This window comes from Myxocyprinus asiaticus, chromosome 4 (assembly GCF_019703515.2).
Source record: "Myxocyprinus asiaticus isolate MX2 ecotype Aquarium Trade chromosome 4, UBuf_Myxa_2, whole genome shotgun sequence".
Classification (NCBI taxonomy): Eukaryota; Metazoa; Chordata; class Actinopteri; order Cypriniformes; family Catostomidae; genus Myxocyprinus; species Myxocyprinus asiaticus.
In genome coordinates this window covers 17,235,295-17,262,029 of record NC_059347.1, presented here as the reverse complement: position 1 = coordinate 17,262,029, position 26,735 = coordinate 17,235,295, and the positions used below count along the sequence as shown (strand labels likewise).

General features: G+C 37.0%; 2 protein-coding genes across 5 annotated transcripts; both read left to right on the top strand.

Moving 5' to 3' along the window:
- The first annotated feature begins 305 nt into the window (after positions 1-305).
- ncf1 (neutrophil cytosolic factor 1) lies at positions 306-6,702 on the top strand. The gene is made up of 11 exons (XM_051696163.1): positions 306-470; positions 684-764; positions 1,037-1,112; positions 1,743-1,908; positions 2,835-2,896; positions 2,979-3,101; positions 3,240-3,347; positions 4,396-4,513; positions 4,658-4,771; positions 4,891-5,057; positions 5,513-6,702. The coding sequence occupies exons 1-11, from the start codon at positions 399-401 to the stop codon at positions 5,656-5,658; spliced, it is 1,233 nt and encodes a 410-aa protein (XP_051552123.1). The 5' UTR covers positions 306-398; the 3' UTR covers positions 5,659-6,702.
- Positions 6,703-7,106: 404 nt separating this feature from the next.
- rcc1l (RCC1 like) lies at positions 7,107-25,866 on the top strand. 4 transcript variants are annotated; one of them, XM_051696143.1, is made up of 13 exons: positions 7,108-7,290; positions 10,871-10,957; positions 11,384-11,680; positions 17,331-17,460; positions 17,885-18,013; positions 18,682-18,748; positions 19,765-19,816; positions 20,456-20,540; positions 21,483-21,664; positions 21,854-21,941; positions 24,454-24,627; positions 24,913-24,998; positions 25,720-25,866. In XM_051696143.1, exons 3-13 carry the CDS (start codon positions 11,396-11,398, stop codon positions 25,795-25,797), a joined length of 1,356 nt encoding a protein of 451 aa, XP_051552103.1. In that variant the 5' UTR covers positions 7,108-7,290; positions 10,871-10,957; positions 11,384-11,395; the 3' UTR covers positions 25,798-25,866. The 4 variants fall into 4 exon arrangements, with proteins under 4 accessions (XP_051552104.1, XP_051552103.1, XP_051552102.1 ...); XM_051696142.1 differs by having other exon boundaries at positions 10,845-10,957; XM_051696141.1 differs by having other exon boundaries at positions 10,823-10,957.
- The last annotated feature ends 869 nt before the right edge of the window (positions 25,867-26,735 follow it).

The window sequence follows — 26,735 nt, the reverse complement described above, 5'->3', positions numbered from 1 at the left end:
AAGAAAGAAAGAAAATGGAAGTAGAAATTATGTGACCAAAATGTATATACATAGTGTATATAATTAAATTATAACAAAAATCTTTACTAACAATATATATGTGGACCTCAGGGAAAATATATAAAATTAGAAAAGAAAAAGTATGTCATGACCCCTTGAAATGTTACATGTTACATAAGACCACATATACAGTGAATAACATATACATGTAACTCTGGAATTTCTTTTCTGTATTTCCTCCAGTGTTTATGGCTTGTAGTGAAATAGGAAGAGCGGGGTGAGGAAGCCCCTCCCACTGTCACAGTGAACTCTATAAACCATAGGTGATCAGAAAAATATAGTGCATTCTCCTCGATTCCTTCAACTATCGGGCGAGTCTCTTTTTGTAGATTTGCAGGATGGCTGAACCAAATGTGCGACATGTGGAACTGTTGGGCTTTGAGAAAAGGTTCTTTCCAAGCCAGCACTATGTAAGTAGTCTTTTGAATTGCAGTTGTGACATTTTAACATATGTGCAGACATATACAATATATATAAATGGTCCAGCAACCTCTAAGTATTCTTCCCTGAACAACATACAGTACAGCTTATACTTTAGCTATAATGCACATTATTATCGGCACATTATATTGATTTAAAACAAACAATTGTATGTAAAATTACTTTTGAATTTCTTTCGGAAGGTGTACATGCTCTTGGTGAAATGGAGTGATCAATCTGAAAAGCTGGTTTACAGACGGTATCCAGAAATCCACACTTTTCATGTAAGTCTATTGTTTCTATTTTCAGCAACTGAAAGTAAAATATTGTGTCGGTTATAGCGTTGAGTTTCCTTTCCCAAACTGATTTCATTTTTCATTGCTGCAAGTATTTTATGTATTTCTAATCACAATGTCATTTGTATACAATTATTTTCTGTAGCCTAATAAACAGTATAATCGCAACAAGTCTGCAACAAATGTGTATTAAATGAAAAGGAATGCAAAAAATATATACAGGCCTTTTACCTTAAAGTCACCTATAATCTCATTTATAGAAAGCATTGAAGGAAATGTTCCCTATTGAGGCAGGAGACATTGATCCAAAGGACAGAATCATTCCTTCATTACCAGGTAAAGATTAGTTAACTTGTGAAGATTTTATCTTATATTTTGACCCACAAAACAAGAACTGTCAAAGGTTCCAACTGCATATCATAAACGATTTACTAAGGTAACAACTGCAACAGACTTGTTATCTATACTAATAAATGTGTTATCAGGGGCAGTTTCACTCTTCAACTTTTTTGAGCACACAGTACAGAAATAGGTGTTGGTTCTCAGTGTTCCTTTTAGAAAAGGAAGCACCTGCTTTATGTCAAGCATACTAAATGTATCTTTTTATTTCGAGTTCATGAAATGTCAGAGCTAAGAAATGAAACCCATAGAGCTGAAAGTTACTAATGCGGAAAAACTTGTCAAAATCGTTTGTATTTGCTGCATGGTGTACACGCTGCTTGGCATGGCCTTCTTGTTGTGGGGTTTTCAAGTCTGAGTTTCAGTTCTACAAAATAATTTTTATTGAGGATATTTTGACTGATGCTGCACATAAGCTGTACTTTCTTTGGACTTTCCATTGTTGCAGGCAATTTGCATACTGGACAGATACATTTTGTGCAACACAAAACATGAACAATGATCATACCATAGAGTTGCCAACATATTATAACAAAATACCTGAAGTTAAATCTTTATCTCCCTCAGTTCCTAAATGGCTGGACAATCAGAAAACGACAGAGACAAGGCAGGCGACTCTTGCTGAATACTGTCGCTCTCTGCTCAACCTGCCTCCAAAGATCTCTCATTGTCATCTTGTGAATGACTTCTTCAAAATGCGTCTTGAAGATGAATCTCCACCAGCCCCACACCTGTGAGTGCATAAGACTGCAACTGGAGATGTGGCTTAGTGGTTAGCGCACATAATCTGACACATTGAGCCATAGTATTAGTCCTTATATGGGCCACACAAGTTTTATGTTTTACACATTATGGTTTTTTGGATCCCCTTCCTTTTTATACTGTACTATAAAAATGGCAAATATAGCCTAATATAAAAGTGGCATAAAAGCAAAATAAAAATAAAAATAAAAATAAAAATAAAAACTATAAAAGTTGAGAAATGTTGTTAACCACAATTGAGCTTTTTACTTTATGGGAATGTTCCGGGTTCAATATGAGTTAAGCTCAATTGACAGCATTTGTGGAACAATATTGACTAGACTCATGCCTTGTTTAAATAAAAAATAAATAAAAAAAGAATTTGGTTACAGAAACATTTTGTTTACAGAAAGGCACATATAATGGATGTAAACAGGGCTGGTCCATAGACATTAAAATACACATTGTTTCAAAAGTATAGCCACAAGATATAAACATTATGCATTTTAACATGAATTTAGTCTAATAAAATCACTTCTAACCTTATCAGTGTAAATTTATATCAAGATTACAACTTTGTTGCTATGACGATGCAATGCCTAAACCTTAAACACGGTTTTAATACACCAAAAATCATGTAGAACAGAGATTTATTACACTATAGTCATGTTAATACATATAATGTTTACGTCTTGTGGCTATACTTTTGAAAGAGTGTGCATTTTAATGTTTTTGGAATGGCCCCACTCACTTCCATCATAACTGCCTTACTGTAATTTTTAAGTTGAAAATAGTTTCTGTGGTAATCAACATTATACTACAAATGCTGTCGATAGAGATTAACTTAGATTGAAACCGGAAAAATCCCTATAAAAAATATAGTATTGACAGCAAACAAAAATTATCATCTCTCTGCAGATACAAAAGAAATGAGACATTCATTATGTCCACCAATAGATCACGAAGCAACACCTCATCAGGTAAGGTCACATTTTGATCTGCATCATCTCTATTTTGTGCCATTGACAAACAGCTGTTTTATAGTTGTTGCTTTTTGTACAGAAATCACAGGGCCAATCATGCTTGAAAGCTACAGAGTGATCGCAGACTACAGCAAGAGCTCAAAATATGAACTCACTCTGAAGGCAGGAGATATGGTGGACATAGTGGAAAAAAGCCCTAATGGTGAGTTGGACGAGAGATGTAGCTACCCTTGGTGCAACAGACGAGCCTCTTCTAATGAGTTGACTAGTAGTGGGTATAGTTAGAGACCAGACTGATATAGGTAAAGGACTGATGTGTGATTTGATCTGTTGCTTACAGGCTGGTGGTTTTGTCAGTGTGAGTCTAGAAGAGGCTGGGTTCCAGCTTCTTACTTAGAACCGCTGGATGGAGCAGATGAATCCGAGGAACCAGAGCCTAATTACGCAGGTCGGTGTGTATTCCCAAACTTCACATGCTTAGTCTTGTTTAGCCAGACCTTTGACTAAACAGCTAAAGGTCTGGTCCCCAGTGTAGCTTATTTGGACCAAGAACCACCCACTTACACGGGAAGAGAGACTGTCTGACCGACATGTAAAATGACCAACCACAGTTTTTTTTTCTTACATACCATTTAGGGGTTGGGTTATCTGAAACAGATTATACCACAGGGGGTATTTACACTTGGTCACTTATTGACTGGAGATTGCTATCCGATTGAATAAGCACATTCCATTTACACTTGGCAACATCAATGTGTCTCTACCAAACGGATATTAATGCGATCCTCAATTCCCGCGCTAAATGCAAATAATTCTAAGAGTTTTCCCTCGTGATTATGCTAATGCTGAACAACGAATTTAAAAGATGTGATTTAATATTTGTTTCCAAGTGACTTTACCCAGTGCACATGTATGTCTGTGTATGTGCGTGCTGTGTATTTTTCCCCTCTGAGCTTGTCGTAGGTAAGATGCGTCATGCATTTCAGCTGCGCTTATTGTCAGCTTTTAGTTTCAGTTTCATCAGCGATCTTCATCAAATACATGAAGAAAAAGTGCACACATTTTTAATTTGTTATTATGTTTGGACCGAGTAAAATTTATTTATGTAGCTTGAACAGTCAAATGCATTTACACTTAACCCAGTTTCATCTGGATTGCATCTCAAACCACCTCCGGAGGATCAATTTATATCAGTCTTAAATTCCTCTTGGAGGGCATTTACACTTGGTCTGATAGCTCTCCAATCAATAAAAATGCACGAAGTGACCAAGTGTAAATACCCCCAAAATAACTGGCCGGCAGGGAAAAATTTGCAAACTGTTGCACAGCAAAATGTGTGAATACATCAGAAAAATATTTGAAATTGTGTAAAGGATATCTAATTTATTTTCTACTAACTGACGCTAGTCTGAGACCAGAATAAACTCTGTCAAATTAAATAGTCATAGATTGTGTTATTTGGATGTGTTGATCACATTGATATTTATCCACAACAGGAGAGCTCTATAAAACCACCAAAGGATACACAGCTGCAGAAGAGGATGAGTTGACTCTTGAGGCAGGAGAGACTATTGAGGTCATCCATAAACTTCTGGATGGCTGGTGGGTGGTCAGGTGAGTCATACTCTTTAACTGTTTTTCATGGTGTGTCAAAGCAATGTGACAAAAATAGGAATGTTTTTAGTCAATAGATTTTCCATTGGATCATTCATAATCAGATCAAATTCCCAAATGTCAATTTTTGTTTGTCTCTAACAGGAAAGGAGAAGATACAGGCTACTACCCATCCATGTTCCTATGCAGGACAGGAGAGAAGAAAGAGGTGGATGCTGAGAAGGACGTGGTCAGAAGATCAACCCCACCACCCAGAAGGTAGAGTTGCTGTATATACTTCTCTTTAAATGACATAGGTATTTATGTCTGCTCAACCTAAAATAACAGTAAATGAACACTATGGTTATGTCAATTCTTTTTTCCCTTTTTGCACATAGATCTACCATACGCAATGCCCAGAGCATCCATACCACGGGACGTCAGCGAATCAGTCAGGACTCCTATCGTAAGCAGAGTCGACGGTTCTTACAGCAGCGAGGAAGACTAAACTCACAATCCAAGAACATGACACGATCTCCACTGCAGGAGAGGAAGACTAACAGAGGTGTGTATTCTCTATAGAGACCTACGTCTAGTAGCTTATGGAGCGATGTAACAGACAAGATAAATAAATGTATAAGCATAAATACATTAATAATTTATGTTGAATTTATTTTGTTATTTGCGGAATGCAATATATATATATATATATATAAGTATTTGATTATGGATATACAGTATTTAGAGATGTATTTAATTTTGTCCATTATATTCCTCCATAGAAGCTTGGTATATTATGTAACTTTCTTGTCGCCCATGACAATTGAAACTTGAAACTAAGTTGTGTTATAACCGTATGTGTAGCTTTAGAAGGCACAAACTTGACATATTAGCACAGATAGTCTTATATCAAAGATTTAAATATATATATATATATATATATATATATATATATATATATATATATATATATATATATATATATATATATTTAAATGTGTTGTATTTGTGTTTGTGTAGAGAACAATGCAAAATCAGACTCGTCCAAAGCAGAATATATGGACAAAAATACTCCAGTCATTCCTCCTCGGCCCAGTCCTCAGCTCATTCTGGAGCGCTGCACTGAGAACACATGCAAGAGAGTCAGCATACATGAAGCCAAATGAACTGCATTCAACAGGATGTGCTAAAACCTTACTTGAATCTGCTGTGTCTGTAACTGGTGTTCTCAGGCATTCAGACACTTGTAAATAAAAATGCTCTGTGCATCTCTGCTCAGCCCAGAACCTGTTATTAGCTATGTAAACATGTCTATATATTTCAACCAGCTATTTACTCTATTACAGTTTATATATATATATATATATATGTGTGTATATATATATATATATATATATATATATATATATATATATATATATATATATATATATATATACACATAGTTATTTACAGTGTAAGGGAGATCAGGCCAAGTTGTCACATGGAGAAGTTGTCACAAGGGCTATATTTCAGTAACTATATGGTTTTAGGTCTGAAGTTAAGTTGAACAAATGCTTGTTTCTCTAGCTATATATATATATATATATATATATATATATATATATATATATATATATATATAGATAGATAGATAGATAGATAGATAGATAGATAGATAGATAGATACAGCATACTAATTAAAATCCCAGGTGGCACATGTACATCTCTGAGATGTCTGTTTTAGATCTTTTCATTTGGAAAGCATCTAACATCTGCTAAACATCGCAAAAATTCTAAATCATAAATGTCTCAAAGACATCTGCTGAATGTCTTATTGACATCCGAGACATAATTTTGACATACGTCTGATAGATGGATTGCAGATGAGCAAACAATGTCAAAAATGTCTTCCAGATGTAAACACACATAAAATAGAAGTCTGGGTAATGTGCGTGTGCTATCAGGGTGTATTATAAAAAGTCACTCAGGACAAGTGTATATTTAATAATGTAAGGTTGGGCAGTTATTACATTAATATGGAGGAATCTTTTCACATGTGATGTAATTCTGTGCAATTCACACAGGACTATTTAAAATGTATATTGGCCAAAACAATGGTTTCACATTTTTGCGTATTGCCCTTTACATTTTTGCAGTTTCATTTGTTGATTTTAGTTACTGTTTTACCGTTTATATTTTGTTGGAAAAACAATAAATAGTCTACACTACTTTTTATTAATTTCTTTTTTATTTTTATTATTATTATTTTTTTAAATGTGTATTTTGTGGAAGATGCCATTTTAATTTAAGATAGTATTTTCGATAGTATTTGATATTTGTAATATTAAGGTATTTTTCAGAATGAAAATAAGAATATTCACATAGCTAAAGCAATCGTGACAACTAGCCCCTGTCACCACTATGCAATTTTTGGCCATGTAACGTTGTGCTTATTTGACGTTTTTGTAAACATTGAAAAATAAATAAATAAATTAAAATGGGTAGTAACTGATCAAAGTGAAGGAGGCATACTGAGTAAAACAAACAAACAAACAAAAACAAAAAAAAAAAACAAACAAACAAAAAAAAAACATGCGTGCACCCTACCGATTGTTTTGGTCATTACACAATTTGCATGCACGTCATAAGTCAGAGTTCATACGGGTGCGCTGTCATGGCTGCCTCCATAGAAAACATGTCTGCTTAACATAATATGCAGAAAGGACACATTTCACGTTTTGTGTCAGGTTATGTGATGAGACGTGTATAAAGCGACTTTGTCCTGTATTTTAGACGATTTTTTTGATTACTGAACGGTAAGTAACTGTTTTAAGATGACTTCTATACAGAATAAGAATGAGCTTTATTGCCAAGTGTGCTTACACATGCAAGCAGGGGTTCTGACAATCTGTACTACCTGCTCAGGATGTGCTACCAGAAGTAAAAACAGTGATATGTAAAGTTAAAACATGTGTAGCACATGTCGGGAGGCACGGGAGAACCTGTCGGTATGTATTACAACAGCATGAAATGTGTTAAAAAACCTATGTAGCACATCTTGTCAGGCAGATAATACCTATCAGGCTGTGCAACCAGCATAACTATCATATAGTGTGATATGGTGTGAGACTGTACTAAGCCCTATCCCTATCCCAAACTCTAACCCCAACCCTAAAACTATGCGAATATATCGTTGGTAGCACATCCTGATTGGAAACATATCGTTTCAGGACACTGGAACGGCGTTCCGACACCTTCAGTTCCTAAAAGAAGGGGGAGAAATGCTTGCTTTGTCAATCCATCCCATTTATTGTATTCTCCGATGCGGTTTTTGTTTGATCTATTGGTCTGATCTCTGATTCATAGAAATCGCGTAATATGGAATCAACTGCTCACCCATTTCTTAGATCCACTGATATGCATTAGCGATTGGCTTAGTTTTTTTAAAAAGCTGAATACCCGGAGGGGTTTTGAATCAGGAAACAATCACATCCAAAGCGACATCAGATCAAATTAATCCCTGCATACTAATAATTTGTCTTGGTGACAGAAGCTTCCAGTGCACAAACAATTCAACGACAAGACAGAGATAATACAAAAATAAAAAACGAATAGAAAATATAAGTATATCAGAATCAGCTTTATTGCCAAGTATGCTTACACATACAAGGAGTTTGTCTTGGTGACAGGAGCTTCCAGTACACAACAATACAAAACACAACAAGCCTTTTAAAAAATAATTAAAATTGAGTAAAAAATAGATACATATTGAAAAGAAAAAAGTATATATAGAATACACAATAGACAATATATATATATATATATATATATATATATATACACACACACACACACACACACACACACACATACGAGGTGCAAATCTAAATGCACATCGGTTATATACAGTGCAAGGGAATGTAATGGCAGAAGAGGTTGGATGTGTTGGATAATATAAAAAGACTAGACTGTGTACTGCACATTAATTATTGCTCAATGGGGCAGTTTTAACTGTTCATGAGATGGATAGCCTGATGAAAACACTGTTCCTGTGCCTGACGGTTCTGGTGCTCAGTGCTCTGAAGCGTCGGCCAGAAGGCAACAGTTCAAAAAGATAATGGGCAGGGTGAGTGGGGTCCAGAGTGATTTTTCCAGCCTTTTTCCTCACTCTGGAAGTGTACAGTTCTTGAGGGGGGCAGGGGGCAACCAATAATCCTCTCAGCAGTCTGAATTGACCTTTGTAGTCTTCTGATGTCTGATTTCGTAGCTGAACCAAACCAGACAGTTACTGAAGTGCAGAGGACAGACTCAATGACTGCTGAGTAGAACTGTATCAGCAGCGCCTGTGGCAGGTTGAACTTCCTCAACTGGTGAAGGAAGTACAACCTCTGCTGGGCCTTTTTCACAGTGGAGTCAATGTGTGTCTCCCACTTCAGGTCCTGTGAGATGGTAGTGCCCAGAAACCTGAATGACTCCACTGCTGCCACAGTGCTGTTTAGAATGGTGAGGGGGGGGTCAGTGTTGGGGTGTTCCTCCTAAAGTCCACAATCATCTCCACCGTTTTGAGCGTGTTCAGCTCAAGGTTGTTTTGACTGCACCAGACAGCCAGCTGTTCAACCTCCCTTCTGTAAGCACACTCATCGTTATCTCGGATGAGGCCGATGACAGTGGTGTCATCTGCAAACTTCAGGAGCTTGACAGAGGGGTCCTTGGTGATGCAGTCATTGGTGTAGAGGGAGAAGAGTAGTGGGGAGAGCACACATCCCTGGGGGGCACCAGTGCTGATTGTACAGGTGCTAGAAGTGAGTTTCCCCTGTCTCACAAGCTGCTGCCTGTCCGTCAGAAAGCTGGTAATCCACTGACAGATAGACATGGGAACAGAGAGTTGGTGTAATTTATTCTGGAGTATAGCTGGGATGATGGTGTCGAAAGCCGAACTGAAGTCCACAGAAAGGATACTTGCATATGTCCCTGGTCTGTCCAGATGTTGCAGGATATGATGCAATCCCATGTTGACTGCATCATCCACAGACCTGTTTGCTCAAAGTAAATTGAAGGGGCTCTAGAAAGGGTCCAGTGATGTTCTTCAGGTGGGCCAACACCAGTCTCTCAAATGATTTCATGACCACAGACGTCAGGGTGACAGGTCTGTATTCATTAAGTCCTGTGATTTTTGGTTTCTTTGGGACAGGAATAATGATTGAGTGTTTGAAGCAGCATGGGACTTCACACTGCTCCAGTGATCTATTGAAGATCTGTGTGAAGATGAGGGCCAGCTGGTTAGCACAGGATCAAAGACATGCAGGTGAAACGCCATCTGGGCCCTGTGCTTTCCTTATCCTTTGTTGTCGAAAGACGCGGCTCACATCATCTTCACAGATCTTAAGTGCAGTTTGAGTAGCAGGAGGGGGGTTGCAGGAGGTGTTTGTGTGAAGTGAAGGTCAGAGTGGGTGTGGGGTGTGAGATTGGGCCTTTCAAATCTGCAGTAGAACACATTCAGATCATCAGCCAGTTAATGGTCCACCACAGGGTTGGGGGTAGGAGTCCTGTAATTTGTGAGTTGTTTCATGCCACTCCACACTGATGCAGGGTCGTTAGCTGCAAACTTGTTTTTCAGCTTCTCAGAGTATCATCTTTTAGCCACTCTGATTTCCTTGTTCAGTGTGTTCCTGGCCTGACTGTACAAGACTTTATCCCCACCCCTGTAAGCATCCTGTTTGGCCTGTCGTTGTTGAACTTTAAATAAGTCCTAGTAGGAATGCACATATCCTCACAGAAACTGATATATGATGTAACAGTATCTGTGAGCTCGTTCAGCTCTGTGGCTGTAGCTTCAAAAAAACTCCAATCAGTGCAATCGAAGCAGGCTTGTAGTTCCCGATCTGCTTCATTCTCTTTACAGTCCTTACTATTGGCTTGGTTGATTTTAATTTCTGCCTGTTCGAAATCCGTGCCGACGCAGCCTGACCAGCGCGCCGGCTCGTCTCCCTCGCCTGCGTCTCATAGCGCGTTTAAACAACACAGCCGCGTCTCCGACTAAAATGTCAAACAAAACGTCCAAATATTCAAAATCCGGGAAAAGATTGTCTGGTATATGCTGTCGAATGTTCAGCAGTTCGTCTCTGGTAAAACTGACTGAAAAAAGATTATTAAACACAGGACAAACAAACAAAAACAACAAAACAATAGAAGCGCTCCACACCGAGGTGGCCATCCGTGGCGCCATCATGATGTATATAGAAATACACAATAAGACATATATATATATACGTATGTACAAATACAAATCTGTTATAATACAGGGAATGTAATGGCAGAAATATAATAAGATTAAGCTGTGTATTGCAGTAGTGTCATCTGCAAACTTCAGGAGATTGACAGAGGGGTCCTTGGCAGTTCAGTCTTTTGTGTACAGGGAGAAGAATATTGGGGAGAGCACACATCCCTGGGGGCACCAGTGCTGACTGCATCAGAAGAAATTTGGTAACACAACTACTCTGTTCCCTTATAAATAATGTAGAATTGTGACACTATGACACAGTGGTTGTATAAGATAGTAATACCATTGTACTGAATGGTTACCATATACATATTCCATGATTTTTACAAAGTAGTCCAAGGTACAGTACTTCAAAGAATGCCACAATGTGGAATTACCATGGTGCATGTCCAAACACATGATATTTTCATTGTACATGTCCAAAATACACGGTCATACCATGGTACATTTGGCACTTTTTTGTTAATGTTAAATACAGTATGCATCTGAAGAGAAGTGTTTCCTGCAAGTCTTAAAAACTCTTAAATTTTGCTTCATGAAACCTGCAGAAATCCTGTTTCTCTAATATTCCGTATTAATATTTACAATGTCACTATTTATTTTGTCTCTTTATTTTCTGTCCCATGCAGGTGACTATTCTAATGACATTAATCAACATTTGCTGCTGTGGCAGACATGCCTGGCATTTAGGTCTCCGTGCCTTTGCCACACGATCCACAAGCACATTAAGGAAGAGTGAGCAGCAAGATGACGGACCCGTGTTCCAGTATGTCGGCCAACACAGAAAGCCCAAAGAGAAAGTGTTTGTATGGGGCTTTAGCTTCACTGGAGCTTTAGGAATCCCTAGCTTTGTAGTGCCTGACAGCGGCAGGAAAAAGCCCAGGAAGTACCAGCTCACACCTTACCGCCTGGAAACTGAACAGAAGGTAATGTACTAAATCTACTTAAGCTGCACATTTTAGAATACATAAGAATGTAATAATAAGTTATAGTGTCCTAAACAATCTATTGCATAATGTATATACAGTGGCCCCAACAAGTATTTGGACACTATAAGTCACTTCAAAATGTTATAATGTCATTACATTAGATATCAAAATATCAAACCAAGTGATATATATACACTGATCAGCCACACATTAAAACCACCTGTCTAATATTGTGTAGGTCCCCCTCGTGCCGCCAAAACAGTGCCAACCCGCATCTCAGAATAGCATTCTGAGATGATATTCTTCTCAACATAATTGTACAGAGCGGTTATCTGAGTTACAGCAGACTTTGTCAGTTTGAAACAGTCTGGCCATTCTCTGTTGACCTCTCTCATCAACAAGGTGTTTCTGTCCACAGAACCTCCGCTCACTGGATGTTTTTTGTTTTTGGCACCATTCGGAGTAAATTCTTGAGACTGTTGTGCATGAAAATCCCAGGAGATCAGCAGTTACAGAAATACTCAAACCAGCCCGTCTGGGACCAACAATCATGCCATGCTCCAAATCACTGAGATCAAATTTTTTCCCCATTCTGATGGTTGATGTGAACATTAACTGAAGCTCCTGACCCGTATCTGCATAATTTTATGCACTGCACTGCTGCCTCACCATTGGCGGATTAGATAATCGCATGGATGATTGTTGGTGCCAGACGGGCTGGTTTGAGTATTTCTGTAACTGCTGATCTCTTCTGTGGACAGAAATGCCTTGTTGATGAGAGAGGTCAACAGAGAATGGCCAGACTGTTTAGAACTGACAACGTCTATGGTAACTCAGATAACTGCTCTGTACAATTGTGGTGAGAAGAATATCATCTCAGAACGCTATTCTGAGATGCGGGTTGAAGCTGTTTTGGTGGCACGAAGGGGACCTACACAATATTAGGCAGGTAGTTTTAATGTTGTGGCTGATCGGTGTATTATACATACTATTTCTTACTCAAGGTGGTACTCAGTGATTGGCTTAATATACATTTGACATTGCTATTTGATGAAGAAGCAACGTGGAAGTAAACTATAGCAAGTGTAACGTGTAAGATGATTTTGCTGTCATTTGTGTGTACTACTAAAATGATGTAAGTTGTTTGTCTAATTAGACTCGAAAAGGGTGTGAGATAATACTGTACATACGTATGTGTAACTTAAAGGAATGTTCCAGGTTCAGTACAAGTTAAGCTCAATCGACAGCATTTGTGAAATAATGTTGATTACCACAAAAATGAATTTAAACTCCTTTTCTTTAAAAAAAAAAAAAAAGCAAAAATCTGGGTTACAATGAGGCACTTATAATGGAAGTGAATGGGTGGCAATTTTTGAACGTTAAAATACATTTTCAAAAGTATAGCCACAAGACTTAAAGGATATGCATGTAAACATGATTTTAGTGTGATAAAATCACTTACTAACATTTTCTGTGTAAAGTTGTAGCCAAATTACAGCTTCGTTACCATGATGTTATGTCAACAAACCCTAAGACGACAGTAAAAATGACAATTTAAACAACTTTACAGCTCACATTCACTTTCATTGTTAAATTAATTTCCATTGTTAGTGCCTCACTGTAACCTCTATTATTCCATTTTTTTTAAAGAAAAGGAGGAACAAGTCAAAATTAATTTTGTGGTGTAAATCGGGGGTAAAAAACCAAACTATTTGTTCCGATGTCAGATTCCAATAGAATGGCCCCTTGAAGGTCTCTGCGTTGTTCTGTCTTTTCTGAGCGCTGAAGTAAATTATTGTTAATTCACACATTTGATTCTGTTATTCATTTTACCTGACAGAATTAATTTCTGATCATTCTTTTAATTTAACATTTTTAGGTTATTGATAACTCTAAATCCTCTTCTATTCATTGTCCTTTCGATCTTTGGAGACTTACGCCGGCCGTTATTAAATTACGTAAACCTCCCGAAAATGGATAGTCAGTTCCGTTCTTAGTCAGCGGTTGTAGGGTTAACTAATATCGGTTTGGCCTGTCTCCTAACCAGACGATATTGCCGCTTAGTCACGTACATACAACTTGCTAAGCGAGGCGGTGAGCAGTGACTGAGAGTCTTTAAATGGATTTCTCCTACCTGGTTTTCCTAAGTGGTTTCTCCTATATTAAAGCTTCAGTATTGTCTACACTGGTCTAATGAAATTCAAATCCCACCTGGTTGTCCTGAGTGGTTTAAATTCAAACTGAGAGTCTTTAAAATGGCTTCCTCCTATATTAAAGCTCCAGTAATGATATAAATGATTTCAGAGGAATTCAGAATAAATCAAATAATAAATATTTATTTGTCAGGTAGGATATAAAACGTTGCAAAAAATTCAAATCAAAGCCAATTTCACATGATCAGAATAAACAAGCATTACTAAAAGAAACATACCTGACAAAACTACATGCAGCAGTACAGCATGGGAGATCTGCTTACATATTCCTGGTGAAAACAACTACACACATCAGTTGTGCGGGATATCTGTTTCCAGATTCCTCGAGCTTCTTGCCCAACTTTCAAACATTGTGTACCAAATGGTATTATCCTTTGAACAATGAGAATTTGGGGGTGAATGTGTTCTTGACTTCCTGGGGTTTAACCTTGTTAACATAAAGGAGATCATTTAAATTGTAGGTCAAGGAGGGGGATAGACCTCCAGAACTATGCAATATTTGGCAAAGACCTTATAACTTTGTTACCATTAGTTTTATCAACATGGGAAAGAGACCACTATACCAGTCGCACGGAGACCTCTTAAATGACATCAAACACATACAGTTGCATTCTTTGTTTTCATGGTATTTGTTTTCATGGTATTTGTTATATTTTTACATATAAATCTTGTGTCTTTGTGTTGGTCCAAAGCTGTTGAAGGGGAGAGAGAAGAGGGGGCAGCAAGGTGATTTGCAATTTATCACACTGTGGTGATATTCAGGTGTAGATTTCAGCTTTTGTGAGAGAGTTCTATGACGTTGATTCTCGCAGAGTTCTTTGACTTTTACCGGAAATGGCGCCTTTTGGTTGTAGACATTCTGGTGCCAGCCTTACAATGGTAATCAAAATTATGCCACAAATGCTGTCGGTTGACCTTAACTTGTGTTGAACATAAAATATTTCTTTGTGTTGCTTACTGTATGTGTTATTATGTGTTGCTCGATATGTGTTTGACAGCCAGTTACGTGTCATGAAATTTCAGTGTATAAGTAAAGAATCCTGTTCTATATTTGTTGTATCATCTCTTTGATAAATGAAAAATAGAACAAAATATTTCAGAATATATTATAGTCTATTATTTTCGAATTGTCTTGAAAATATTTAGAAAATTTGACACTATCATCTGGGCGTTTTGTAGATCCATTTGTGATAGATCTACAGTTGAAGTCAGAAGTTTACATACACCTTAGCCAAATACATTTAAACTCAGTTTTTCACAATTCCTGACATTTAATCGTAGAAAACATTCCCTGTCTTAGGTCAGTTAGGAACTTTATTTTAAGAATGTTAAATGTCAAAATAATAGTAGAGAGAATTATTTATTTCAGCTTTTATTTCTATAATCACATTCCCAGTGGGTCAGAAGTTTACATACACTTTGTTAGTATTTGGTAGCATTGTCTTTAGATTGTTCAACTTGGGTCAAATGTTTTGGGTAGCCTTCCACAAGCTTCTCACAATAAATTGCTGGAATTTTGGTCCATTCCTCCAGACAAAACTGGTGTAACTGAGTCAGGTTTGTAGGCCTCCTTGCTCGCACACGCTTTTTCAGTTCTGCCCACAAATTTTCTATCGGATTGAGGTCAGGGCTTTGTGATGGCCACTCCAATACCTTGACTTTGTTGTCCTTAAGCCATTTTGCCACAACTTTGGAGGTATTCTTGGGGTCATTGTTCATTTGGAAGACCCATTTGCGATGAGCTTTAACTTCCTGGCTGATGTCTTGAGATGTTGCTTCAATATATCTACATAATTTTCCTTCCTCATGATGCCATCTATTTTGTGAAGTGCAACAGTCCCTCCTGCAGCAAAGCACCCCCACAACATGATGCTGCCACCCCCATGCTTCACGGCTGGGATTGTGTTCTTCAGCTTGCAAGTCTCACCCCTTTTCCTCCAAACATAACGATGGTCATTATGGCCAGACAGTTAAATTTTTGTTTCATCAGACCAGAGGACATTTCTCCAAAAAGTAAGATCTTTGTTCCCATGTGCTCTTGCAAACTGTAATATGGCTTTTTTATGGCAGTTTTGGAGCAGTGGCTTCTTCCTTGCTGAGCAGCCTTTCAGGTTATGTCGATATAGAACTTGTTTTACTGTGGATATAGATACTTGTCTACCTGTTTCTTCCAGCATCTTCACAAGGTCCTTTGCTGTTGTTCTGGGATTGATTTGCTCTTTTTGCACCAAACTACATTCATCTCTATGAGACAGAATGTGTCTTCTTCCTGAGCGATATGATGGCTGTGTGGTCCCATGGTGTTTATACTTGCGTACTATTGTTTGTACAGATGAATGTGGTACCTTCAGGTGTTTGGAAATTGCTCCCAAGGATGAACCAGACTTGTGGAGGTCTAAAAATGTTTTTCTGAGGTCTTGGCTGATTTCTTTTGATTTTCCCATGATGTCAAGCAAAGAGGCACTGAGTTTGAAGGTAGGCGTTAAAATACAACCACAGGTACACCTCCAAATCGGTACACCTCCTATCAGAATCTAATTGGCTAATTGTCATAAGGCTTGGCGTAATTTTCTGGAATTTTCCAAGCTGGGTAAAGTGTATGTAAACTTCTGACCCACTAGAATTGTGATATAGTCAATTAAAAGTGAAACAATCTGTCTGTAAACAACTGTTGGAAAAATTACTTGTGTCATGCACGAAGTAGATGTCCTAAATGACTTGCCAAAACTAAAGTTTGCTAATATGAAATCTGTGGAGTGGTTAAAAAAATTAGTTTTAATGACGTCAACCTAAGTGCATGTAAACTTCTGACTTCAACTGTACGTGCTGGGTCACTAAAGACCCGAGTATGTAAAATTTCTTGAAGAAACACCCATGCATTTGAGGGTTATATATACAGTGTATCTATATATATATATATATATATATATATATATATATATATATATTCAATGTATAAATCATCATTGTGTGGCTGTGTAATTTTTACATGCTCCCTCCATTTTACACATCTTTTTTACGTGTTTAAAGTTTCGAATAATATTGCGTGTCTATTTTTCTACTCTAATATTTCTTTATTGTACTGTGTTGTATTTGTTGTTTTATTATTCTCTTTCTTGTTTTTTTTTTTTTCTGTGGATGAATAAAGTAGTATAATACATATAAATTATCTAAAATTCAATTTATAAATATATTTAATATAAATAAATTACAAATAATTAAATGGCATTTCATTTTGTTCAGAAAGTTCAAAAAATGATCAAAACTAAATTTTGAGCCGGGAAACTCTTGAGTTGACACGGAATGACCCCATTGTGATGAACTACACCTGTGTGAACTTGAAGGGAACTCGCTTCATATAGACACTAAAATAACTTTGTTACTAGTTGGTATATGAATCTTTGTTATATATTATGTTTCTTTATTTGTTGTAGATTTCCTCAGCAGCCTGTGGATATGGTTTCACCCTGCTGGCATCTAAAACCAGAGACCTGACCAAATTGTGGGGCATGGGCCTGAACAAAGATTCCCAACTGGGCTTTCAACGTACACAACATGACCGACGTGAGACACTCCATATCCTCCTATTAGTAGCTCATCTGCCCTTGGTAGAAACTACCCTTACAAAAAGTACTCTGCCAAGTACCAGTACCATGACAGTGATGATATCAGATGGTAATACTATAGTACTATATATACCGTGGTAATGATGAATACATGGTACTCCAAAGTACTTCAAATAATAACATGGTGGTACCATCATACATGTCCAAAACACTATGGTGCCATGCCCAAAAAGCACTGGTAGTGCCATGGTACTTTTTGGTACTTTTTGTTTGTAAAGGGAAGTTGGGCTATTGCTAATTTTTGAGGAATGATCTGATGTGGGTTGTGAAAGTGTTTATGAATACTATACTTCCTACTGAACATGAGAAGGCTGATGTACTGGCTAAAGTTGGTTATTGACTGCTTTGTCTCATGTTTTTAGATAAGAGTTATGACTATGTCCTGGAGCCGTCTCCAGTGTCTCTCCCTCTGGCCAACCCTCAAGAGACACGTGTGTTACAGGTATCATGTGGCCGTGCTCACTCACTGGTGCTCACAGACTCTGAAGGAGGTGAGGAAACATTGGATCAGTGTCATATTAAATTTCTGAGATGTGATGTGCAGTTTTTCATTAATTGCTGGAGCTGTGACAGTGGGTAATGCAAGTGCTCAGGACACATAAGACTATCATGTCCCGATCCCATTCCACCCACTTTCCCCCTACCTTCCTGGCTGCTATCTACTGTACTGTAATAAAGCCACAAACTTTTTTTTTTGTTTTTTTTTTTTGCTTTAAATATTCTAGTTAACATGGTTTCATGGCACTTGATGTTTGGTTGGCATTTTTGCTTAGAGACACTTCACAAATGGTCTCTGATCTTTTCTGAAACCTTTAAATTGCTTTGTATTCTGCATAAATGTATACAAATTAAAATACCTGATTAAACATATTTCAAATAGCATTACATCCAAAATGGATGGTTTCAACTCTAAATTCTGACTGAATATACCACATTAAAAGCAGTTGTAAAATGACTTTAAACCCGCACCTGTGAGTACATGCGTATGCTATATTAATGGTGGAACTTACTTGGTGGAAGAATTGTTTATTCCAATACTTATTAAAAATAAATGTAACTGCTTATTAAACACCACTTGAACCACAGTAAACATTAAGATCAATCCAATGTGATTTCAAGACACATGTTTGTCCTTAATGTCTCTCTCCATCTCTGTCAGTTTTCAGCATGGGTAATAATGCCTATGGACAGTGTGGGAGGAAGATTGTGGAGGATGAAGTTTACAGGTATGTCCTCTAGCCATATACATTTAGACTTTAACACATTTCTTTAAATTTTTTGCTCTAACACACGTGAAATGATTATTCAGTATGTCTGGGAATGGCTCCTCATTGGCCTTTTGAGGTTTTGGTGGGTTTACAATTAATGTTATGTCATCAGAGCCAATATCATGAACATAATTAAAAAAAGGTATAGTTCAGCCAAAATGAAAATTCTCTCATACTTTACTCACCCTCATGCCATCCCAGAACTGTATGGCTTCCTTCCTTCTGTAGAACTCAAACAAAAGATATTTAGAAGAATATTTAAGCTCTGTAGGTCCGTTCAATGCAAGTGAATGGTGACCAAAACTTTGAAGCTCAAAAAAAGTATGTAAAGGCAGCATAAAAGTAATCCATAAGACTCCAGTGTATTAATCCATATCTTCAGAAGGGATATAAGTGTGGGTGTGAAACAGATAAATATTTAAGCCCTTTTTAAAAATAAATCTCCACTTTCACTTTCACATTCTTCTTTTTTTTTTTTTTTGGAGATTCACATTCTTTGTGCATATCGCCACCTACTGTTCAGGGCTTGTCAAAGCTGGAGATTTGTAGGAAAAAAGGACTTAAATATTGATCTGTTTTTCACCCACATCTACCATATCGCTTCTGAAGATATAGATTTAACCACTGGAGTTGTATGGATTACTTTTCTGCTGCCTTTATGTGATTTTTGGAGCTTCAAAGTTCTGGCCACCATTATCTTGCATTGTATGGATCTACAGAGCTGAGATGTTCAATTTTGTTCAGTAGAAGAAAGAAAGTCATACACATCTTGGATGTGATGACAGAATTGTATTATTGGATGAACTATTCCTTTAACCTTCATCCAAAGCATGATAAATAATCGTTGATGCACTTGACGTGGTCTGGTTTCCTTGAGTGCATGGCTTAAGCTGTCATTGTTTTCTAAAAACCTATGTTTTTAAGAATGAGGATATTTATGACTAATTACTGTCTTTTTCCTCGGTTCCCTCTAGTGGCAGCCATATTGTTCACAAGATTGAAGGTTTTGACAGCCGAGTCACCCAGGTTTGTGATGAAACTTTCACCGCTCTTATGATGTCTTGATTCACACTTCATATGAATAAAAACACACAATTTGGGGAAAAAAGCAGCAATAACATTTCAGTAAACTGGTAATACATGCTGGATTGTTTACAGATTTCAAATCAATATAAAATCAATATTGTTTAAAACACCCTGTTTACTTTAATGAATGTTCCTGGTCTTATTGTGAACGATTGAATCCAAATTCAGTCTTTTATGAAAACGTAATAACTTGCTCTTCCTCTGAGTCATATTTCTGCTGACATCACTTAGGCCGTGTGCCAAATAGCTTTTTAGGCATTGTGTTTTAGCAAACTTTCATTCAGGTATGACTCCATTCTAGTATGGTATACCCATTTTTCATAATCCAATATATTTTTTCTCATTGAATATCCTGTTTCACCTGGAAATGTATTCCATTACAGAAGAGGTTGTGAATGGGGATTCAGGTTGATTTTAACATGCTATTTTTCCACAAACATCTTTAGGATTTCCTGTTTATCAGCAATGTCTACCCTCACATTTTCTGTTTAGTGGAAATCCAATAGTTCTTATATTAAAATCTTGCAGTATATTACCCTATCAGACAGTATAAACTGTCCTGCTTCTGTTGTCCTGTAGGTGGCTTGTGGGCAGGATCACAGTCTGTTTGTAACAGAGAGAGGCTCTGTGTATGCCTGTGGGTGGGGGGCAGATGGACAAACAGGTTTGTTTCATCACCTCTCTCTATCTCTCACCAGTTCACACTCTCTCTCTCCATATGTCATGATCTTTGTCTTGTTTCTGTCCCTCTCTTTGATCTGTACTCCATTGTGGAACCTGCCTAAAGGTGTTTTCCAGAAAGTGTAACCAGATTAGACTAGAATTATAATAAAAATATACATTATTTGGGTAGTTAAAATGAAATGGTATTGGTTAGTTGACATGTCCTGCATTGTGACATGCTCCATCTAAAATTATTAAACTTGAACTTAACTTCAACATTATTTTTTAAATTGTTTTATAATTATTACACATGCTGCTTTTATGAGCTCGCATTTTTTAAATTTTTGTACTTTGAAAAATTCATTTGTCACACTGCAGGACCGTTTAAAATGAAGCCATGAAGGTAAAAATGTGTTTACATTCATTTAAGTTTTAACCTAAAATCAAAATGACAAAGAAAAGGTTCATAGACATACAGTATTATGCATCAACATTTATAACTTTCTCATTGTTTGAACTTTTATTTAATAAAACATTTGACTTTGACTTCACTTGATATTAAACGGATAGATCACCCAAATTGTAATCATTTACTCACTCTCATGTTGTTCCACACCCATAGGACTTTCTCTCTTCTGTTGAACACACAAGGCAGAATGACAGCCTCAGTCACCATTCACTTTCATTGTGGAAATAAGATGCAATGAATGGAATGCAAAAGGAGATGTTAGGCAGAATGTTAGTCTCAGTCACCATTCACTTTCATTGCATCTTTGTTCCACAGTGTAAGTGAATGGTGACTGAGACTGTCATTCTGCCTTGTGTGTTCCACAGAAGAGAGAAAGTCAACTGGGTTTGGAACAACATTAGGGTGATTAAAGGATGACAGAATTCTCATTTTTGGGTGAACTATCCCTTTAGTCACTCTGGAATGTATTTTAAGGTTTGGGCCACCACAACAAGTCCTCCTGTCCAGTGCTTGTCAGAGGAGACTTGGCTGGTGTCAAAGTTCAACAGGTGGTCACATATGGAGACTGCAGTTTGGCTGTGTGCACCGATGGGCAGGTGTTTGGCTGGGGGAACTCTGAGTATCTGCAGCTGGCGTCTGTCACTGAAGCAACACAGGTACAGACGGCAATAGTTAAACAACCGGACAAGACATACCAGAAATGATTGAAATACTTTGCTGACAGACAATGTTGGTTTACTCCACTAGAGTGATCCTGAATGTTAAAATGTTTTCTGTGATGTGTTTGCTGGGAGATACAAAAAGCACAGGGGGAGAAAATGCTCATTTGTAAAGTCTTTTTTCAGATTAGCTCACCACGACTGCTGCCTCTGAGGGGGGTGGGTCGAGTCCAACAGGCGGCATGTGGAGGAACACAGGTGGCTGTCCTGAATGGTAAGATTAGAGTTATCTCAAGAAGCCTCATAATAGCAATGGTGTGTACCATGGTATTAACATTGTATTGTATTGAAATACCATGGTATATGAATATGGGAACCATTCAGTATCATGGTATAAATGAAATTACTATGGTATTGCCATCTGGTACTTCATTGTATCATGGTACTGCCACAGTACTCTTTTGTAAGTGTAATTGTTTGTTTCAACAAAAAACCCAAAAGAAACTATAAAGTGTCTTGAGTATATTTATTTGCATATTTTAAAGACATGGGGCCTTATTCATTAAAAATGAAAATTGTTTTCATAAAACCATTCATATCATTGGCGATTGCTTTAAGCAAAGTTTTGGTGGCAATTGCACATTTATTTTAGCTCTCATAATTAGATGTTTTACCTATTGGCAGTTTTAATTGTTGCAAAAACAGATTTCAGCTTAGTTACTTATTTTTATTAAGAAATGTCACTGTTTGAGTTGGGAGCAACATTGCAGACACCAAAAACAATATATAAATCGTCACATTGAATTGAGTGCAACAATTGCTGTACAAATGGATTTATGATTTAGTATTTGTTTCATCTCATGAATAAGGCCTTGAAGCATCTTTAAAAGTTCAAACTTAATGCATGATTATAAAATCAGTAATACTTTACAATAAGGTTACATTTGTTATTATTAGTTAACTACATTTGTTAAAGGGATAGTTCACATAAAATTTTTAATTCTCTCATCATTTTCTCACCCTCGTTCCATCCCAGATGTGTATGACTTTCTTTCTTCTACAGAACACAAATGATGATTTTTAGATGAATATCTCTGCTCTGTAGGTCCGTACAGTGCAAGTGAATAGTGACCAGAACTTTGAAGCTACAAAAAGCTCAAAGGCAGCATAAAAGAAACCCATAAGACTCCAGTAGTTTAATTAATGTCTTCAGATGCAATATAATAGGTGTGGGTGAGAAACAGATCAGAACAGATCAACCTTTTTTTTTTCTATAGATCTCCACTTTCACTTTCACTTCCACTTCCACATTCTTCTTCTTTTGTTTTTTGGTGATTTGCATTCTTCATGCATATCACCACCTACTGCTGGGGCTGGTGATAGGTGGAAATGTATTGCAAAAAAGGACTTAAATATTGATCTGTTTCTCACCATCACATATTATATTGCTTTTGAAGATATGGATTAAACTTTTCACACGAGAGTTTCTCCTGTACTAATGGATTTCCCAGCGGGAGTTCTTTAATGTGCACTGTAATTAAAATAAATCTTACCTTACACTTCACAGCAGATGCACTGGAGGACAGATTATATCACAGTGGGTGCGCTGAAGGACAGATTATATATTATCAAACATATAAAGTGGTTTTTAGATGTTTATAGTGATTGATAATTTAATGGTTTATAATGATGCAATCGGGAATGCACTTGCTGGCTATGTGCACCACAATATTTTCGTTTCAATGCAAGATGGGATTCTGAGTTTGTGTCGCCATAGAAGCATACAAAAGGAGGAGCATAGAAGGTTCTAAAAACCTAGCCCTTCCACTCTCCCAGCCCCGGAAGTGGTTGTGATGGACAGAATGGGAGAAGGCTTGAGTGGACTGACTAGTTTGTATATTCTTTGTTTGACGTCAGAAAACATGGCTGCAGCGCTGCATCTAAACAGTGCGCTCTGATGGTAACTGCTTTATGTGTTTATTTAGTGACTGTTTGAAGGTTTATAACATATAAAAATAAAGATATTGTGATGTTGAAAAGACTTTGAGCAGCTGGCTCATTATGTTCAGTCATTATGACAACCGATTTTGCTGGTAAACAGCTGCATGAATGCAGATCACACCAGGTTGATCGTACGCGTCTGAGCCCAGGCTAGTGTAATCACACCGGTTTGATCATACGTGCGAAAGACTGGAGTCGTATGGATTACTTTTATGCTGCCTTTATGTGATTTTTGTAGCTTCAAAGTTCTGGCCAGCACCATTCACTTGCATTGTATGGACCAACAGAGCTGAGATATTCTTCTAAAAGTCTTCATTTGTGTTCTGCAGAAGAAAGAAAGTCATACACATCTGGGATGGCATGAGGGCGAGTAAATGATGAGAGAATTCAAATTTTTTATGAACTATTCCTAAGAGAATTACAACAGACAATACTCTCACAGCATCTGTTAATCTTTTTTTAGTGTTACTTTTCAACATTTGCTAATACAGTTATAAATTGAAAAGTTGTGTAACGTTAACATTACTTAATGTAATACAAACATGCACGAACTAACAATGAACAATTGTTTCGTTATCAAGTAACATTCAAAGATAGATTAATGCTGTTTAAAATATTGCTTATTGTCAGTTCATGATACCTAATGCATTTACTAATGTTAACATTGTGAAATGTTACCATAAATTCTACATACTGTACAACAATCGTACACAAGAAATAATTAATAGTTTAAATAGAACTAGTTCATATTTATGATATTATTAAAACCAAATAAATCTCTGTAGAGCAAGGAGAGGTGTTTGTTTGGGGTTTTGGAATTCTGGGAAAAGGCCCAAATCTTTCCGAGTCCGCTATCCCAGAAAGAGTGCCAGCAACGTTGTTTGGGAGGTCAGAGTTCAACCCTGCAGTAAAGGTCTCTTCCATCCGCTGTGGACTCAACCACTTTGCAGCCATCACAGGTACATTTCAAATGAAAATTCTGTACAAAATAAATATTGTCGTATTTATCTATGATTTTGATGTAATCCTTGTGTATTTAACAATAGATTTGAAATGTGTCTGCATTCAAACAGGAAAAAAAGTGATTTAAAATGTATGCAGCAACAGAAGAATGGTTCTGTCCTCTTAAAACACCTGCTAAAAACGTTTGCGCAACAAAGTTGATATTAAATACGCTCTGTTTCCTGGCCAGCATCAATGTAAATAGAGGGCTGAGTTATTTGCTACATGAATATTGTTTTCAGATCGTGGTGAGCTGTTTGTTTGGGGTAAGAATGTGAGAGGGTGTCTAGGAATTGGGAAACATGATGATCAGTATTTTCCATGGAGGGTAAGAAGCCAACAACGCTTTCTGTTCTTTTCTTTTTAAAGGAACATTTCAGGTCATGGACAAGTTCAGTTTGTAATTCAGTCAAAGAAATTTTCTGCAATAACTGATCACAGAAAATAAGTTTGATTCATATTACAGTTGGTAAAAACAAAGAAAAATAAAGTGTGTACAGAAATCCACTTTAGAAGTCTATGGGGCAACCACTGATTGCTTGCCTCATAGACTTCCACTGTAAGTCCATACTGTCAATGCATTTACTTATTTTTACTAACTGAGGTATGAATCAAAATTATGTGGTAATCGACTGAACATTTAGAACTTGGATGTAGTTCACCCAAAAAATGAAAAATTTGGCATCAGTTTCTTACCCTTGTGTTATTGCAGACCTGTTTGACTGACTTTCTTTCATGGAACACACATCTTGTTCAGATTGTTCAGTCTCAGTCGTCATTCACTTTCACTGCAGGGAAAACAATGCAATGAAAGTGAATGGTGACAGAGGCTGTCGGCCCCTAACATTCTGCCGAACATCTACTTTTGTGTTCCATGGAAGAAAGTCATATAGGTTTTGAACAACATGAGGGTGAGAAAATGATGACGGTATGAATTTAGGGTGAACTATCCATTTAATTTGTATTTTGTATATTGTGGATTTCAGAGTTGCAAACACATATGTCTATGTTTCTGTGTTCTTTACACTAATGCCTGTCATTTGTTTTAGGTGACGGTGCCAGGCCACGTGACAGATGTTGCCTGTGGTGTTGACCACATGGTGGCGCTGGTCAAATCAATCATTTGAGTCTTCATGTGTCACACTCTATCCAGATGGGTATTTTTAAGCAAACATGGAAATGCGACACCTCCTCTGCTGTTTACAGTATGGACCTCAAAAATAGACTTGAGAGTGAAAACTCTCACCTTGTGACTCCTAAATTACACAGACTGTCTTTACGAGTACGACGTTATGTCGGACATTTAATCTCCACACTGTACATTCAAAGCCACGTTATCAGTACTGATTCTACATCTGCTTTCATGGTTAAACATAATTATTTGTAGAATGAAATTTTGTTGCTACCGATTATCTTACCAATGGCGTTTTGTACAGTTATGGTTTTGTTGGATTCTTAAATAGAATAGTTCAGCCAACAATAAACATTCAGTCATTTACTCACCTTCATGTTGCTCCAAAACCATAGAACTTATTTATTTGGAACACAAACGATGATTCCCATAATCGGCACTATAGCTTTATGTGAGGTGCAGACCAAAATGTAAGACATGAAATCTTCAGTATTTTCAAATTTAGTGTGTCGAGATCTGTTTTGAGCAGTGTTTGGTAACTTATTAAAAAAAACGAATTTGATACAAATGACTAATTACTTCTCAAGTGAATCAGATTACTGACATTTCAAATTATGTCATGGAAAAAGTATTCACATTACTAATTACTTTTAGAAAATAACTTAAAACACTTTTTACATAAGTTTAACACTTTATTTTAAGGATCAGAAATGAGACCGTAATGAATGACCAATAATTGCACTTGTACGTGAATAGTTATGGACTTGTTTGGCATTACAAGGCATTTAAGGGGCTTTTATTGGCTGAATTCTTATTCATGCCTTTAGTCCCTTTACAGTTTGTTTTTAGCTAATAAGTTAAATGTTAGGGGGAAAAAAAGATATTAATAGCTAGTATTTTCCCAATTACATCCTGTATAGGTTATCAGCACAC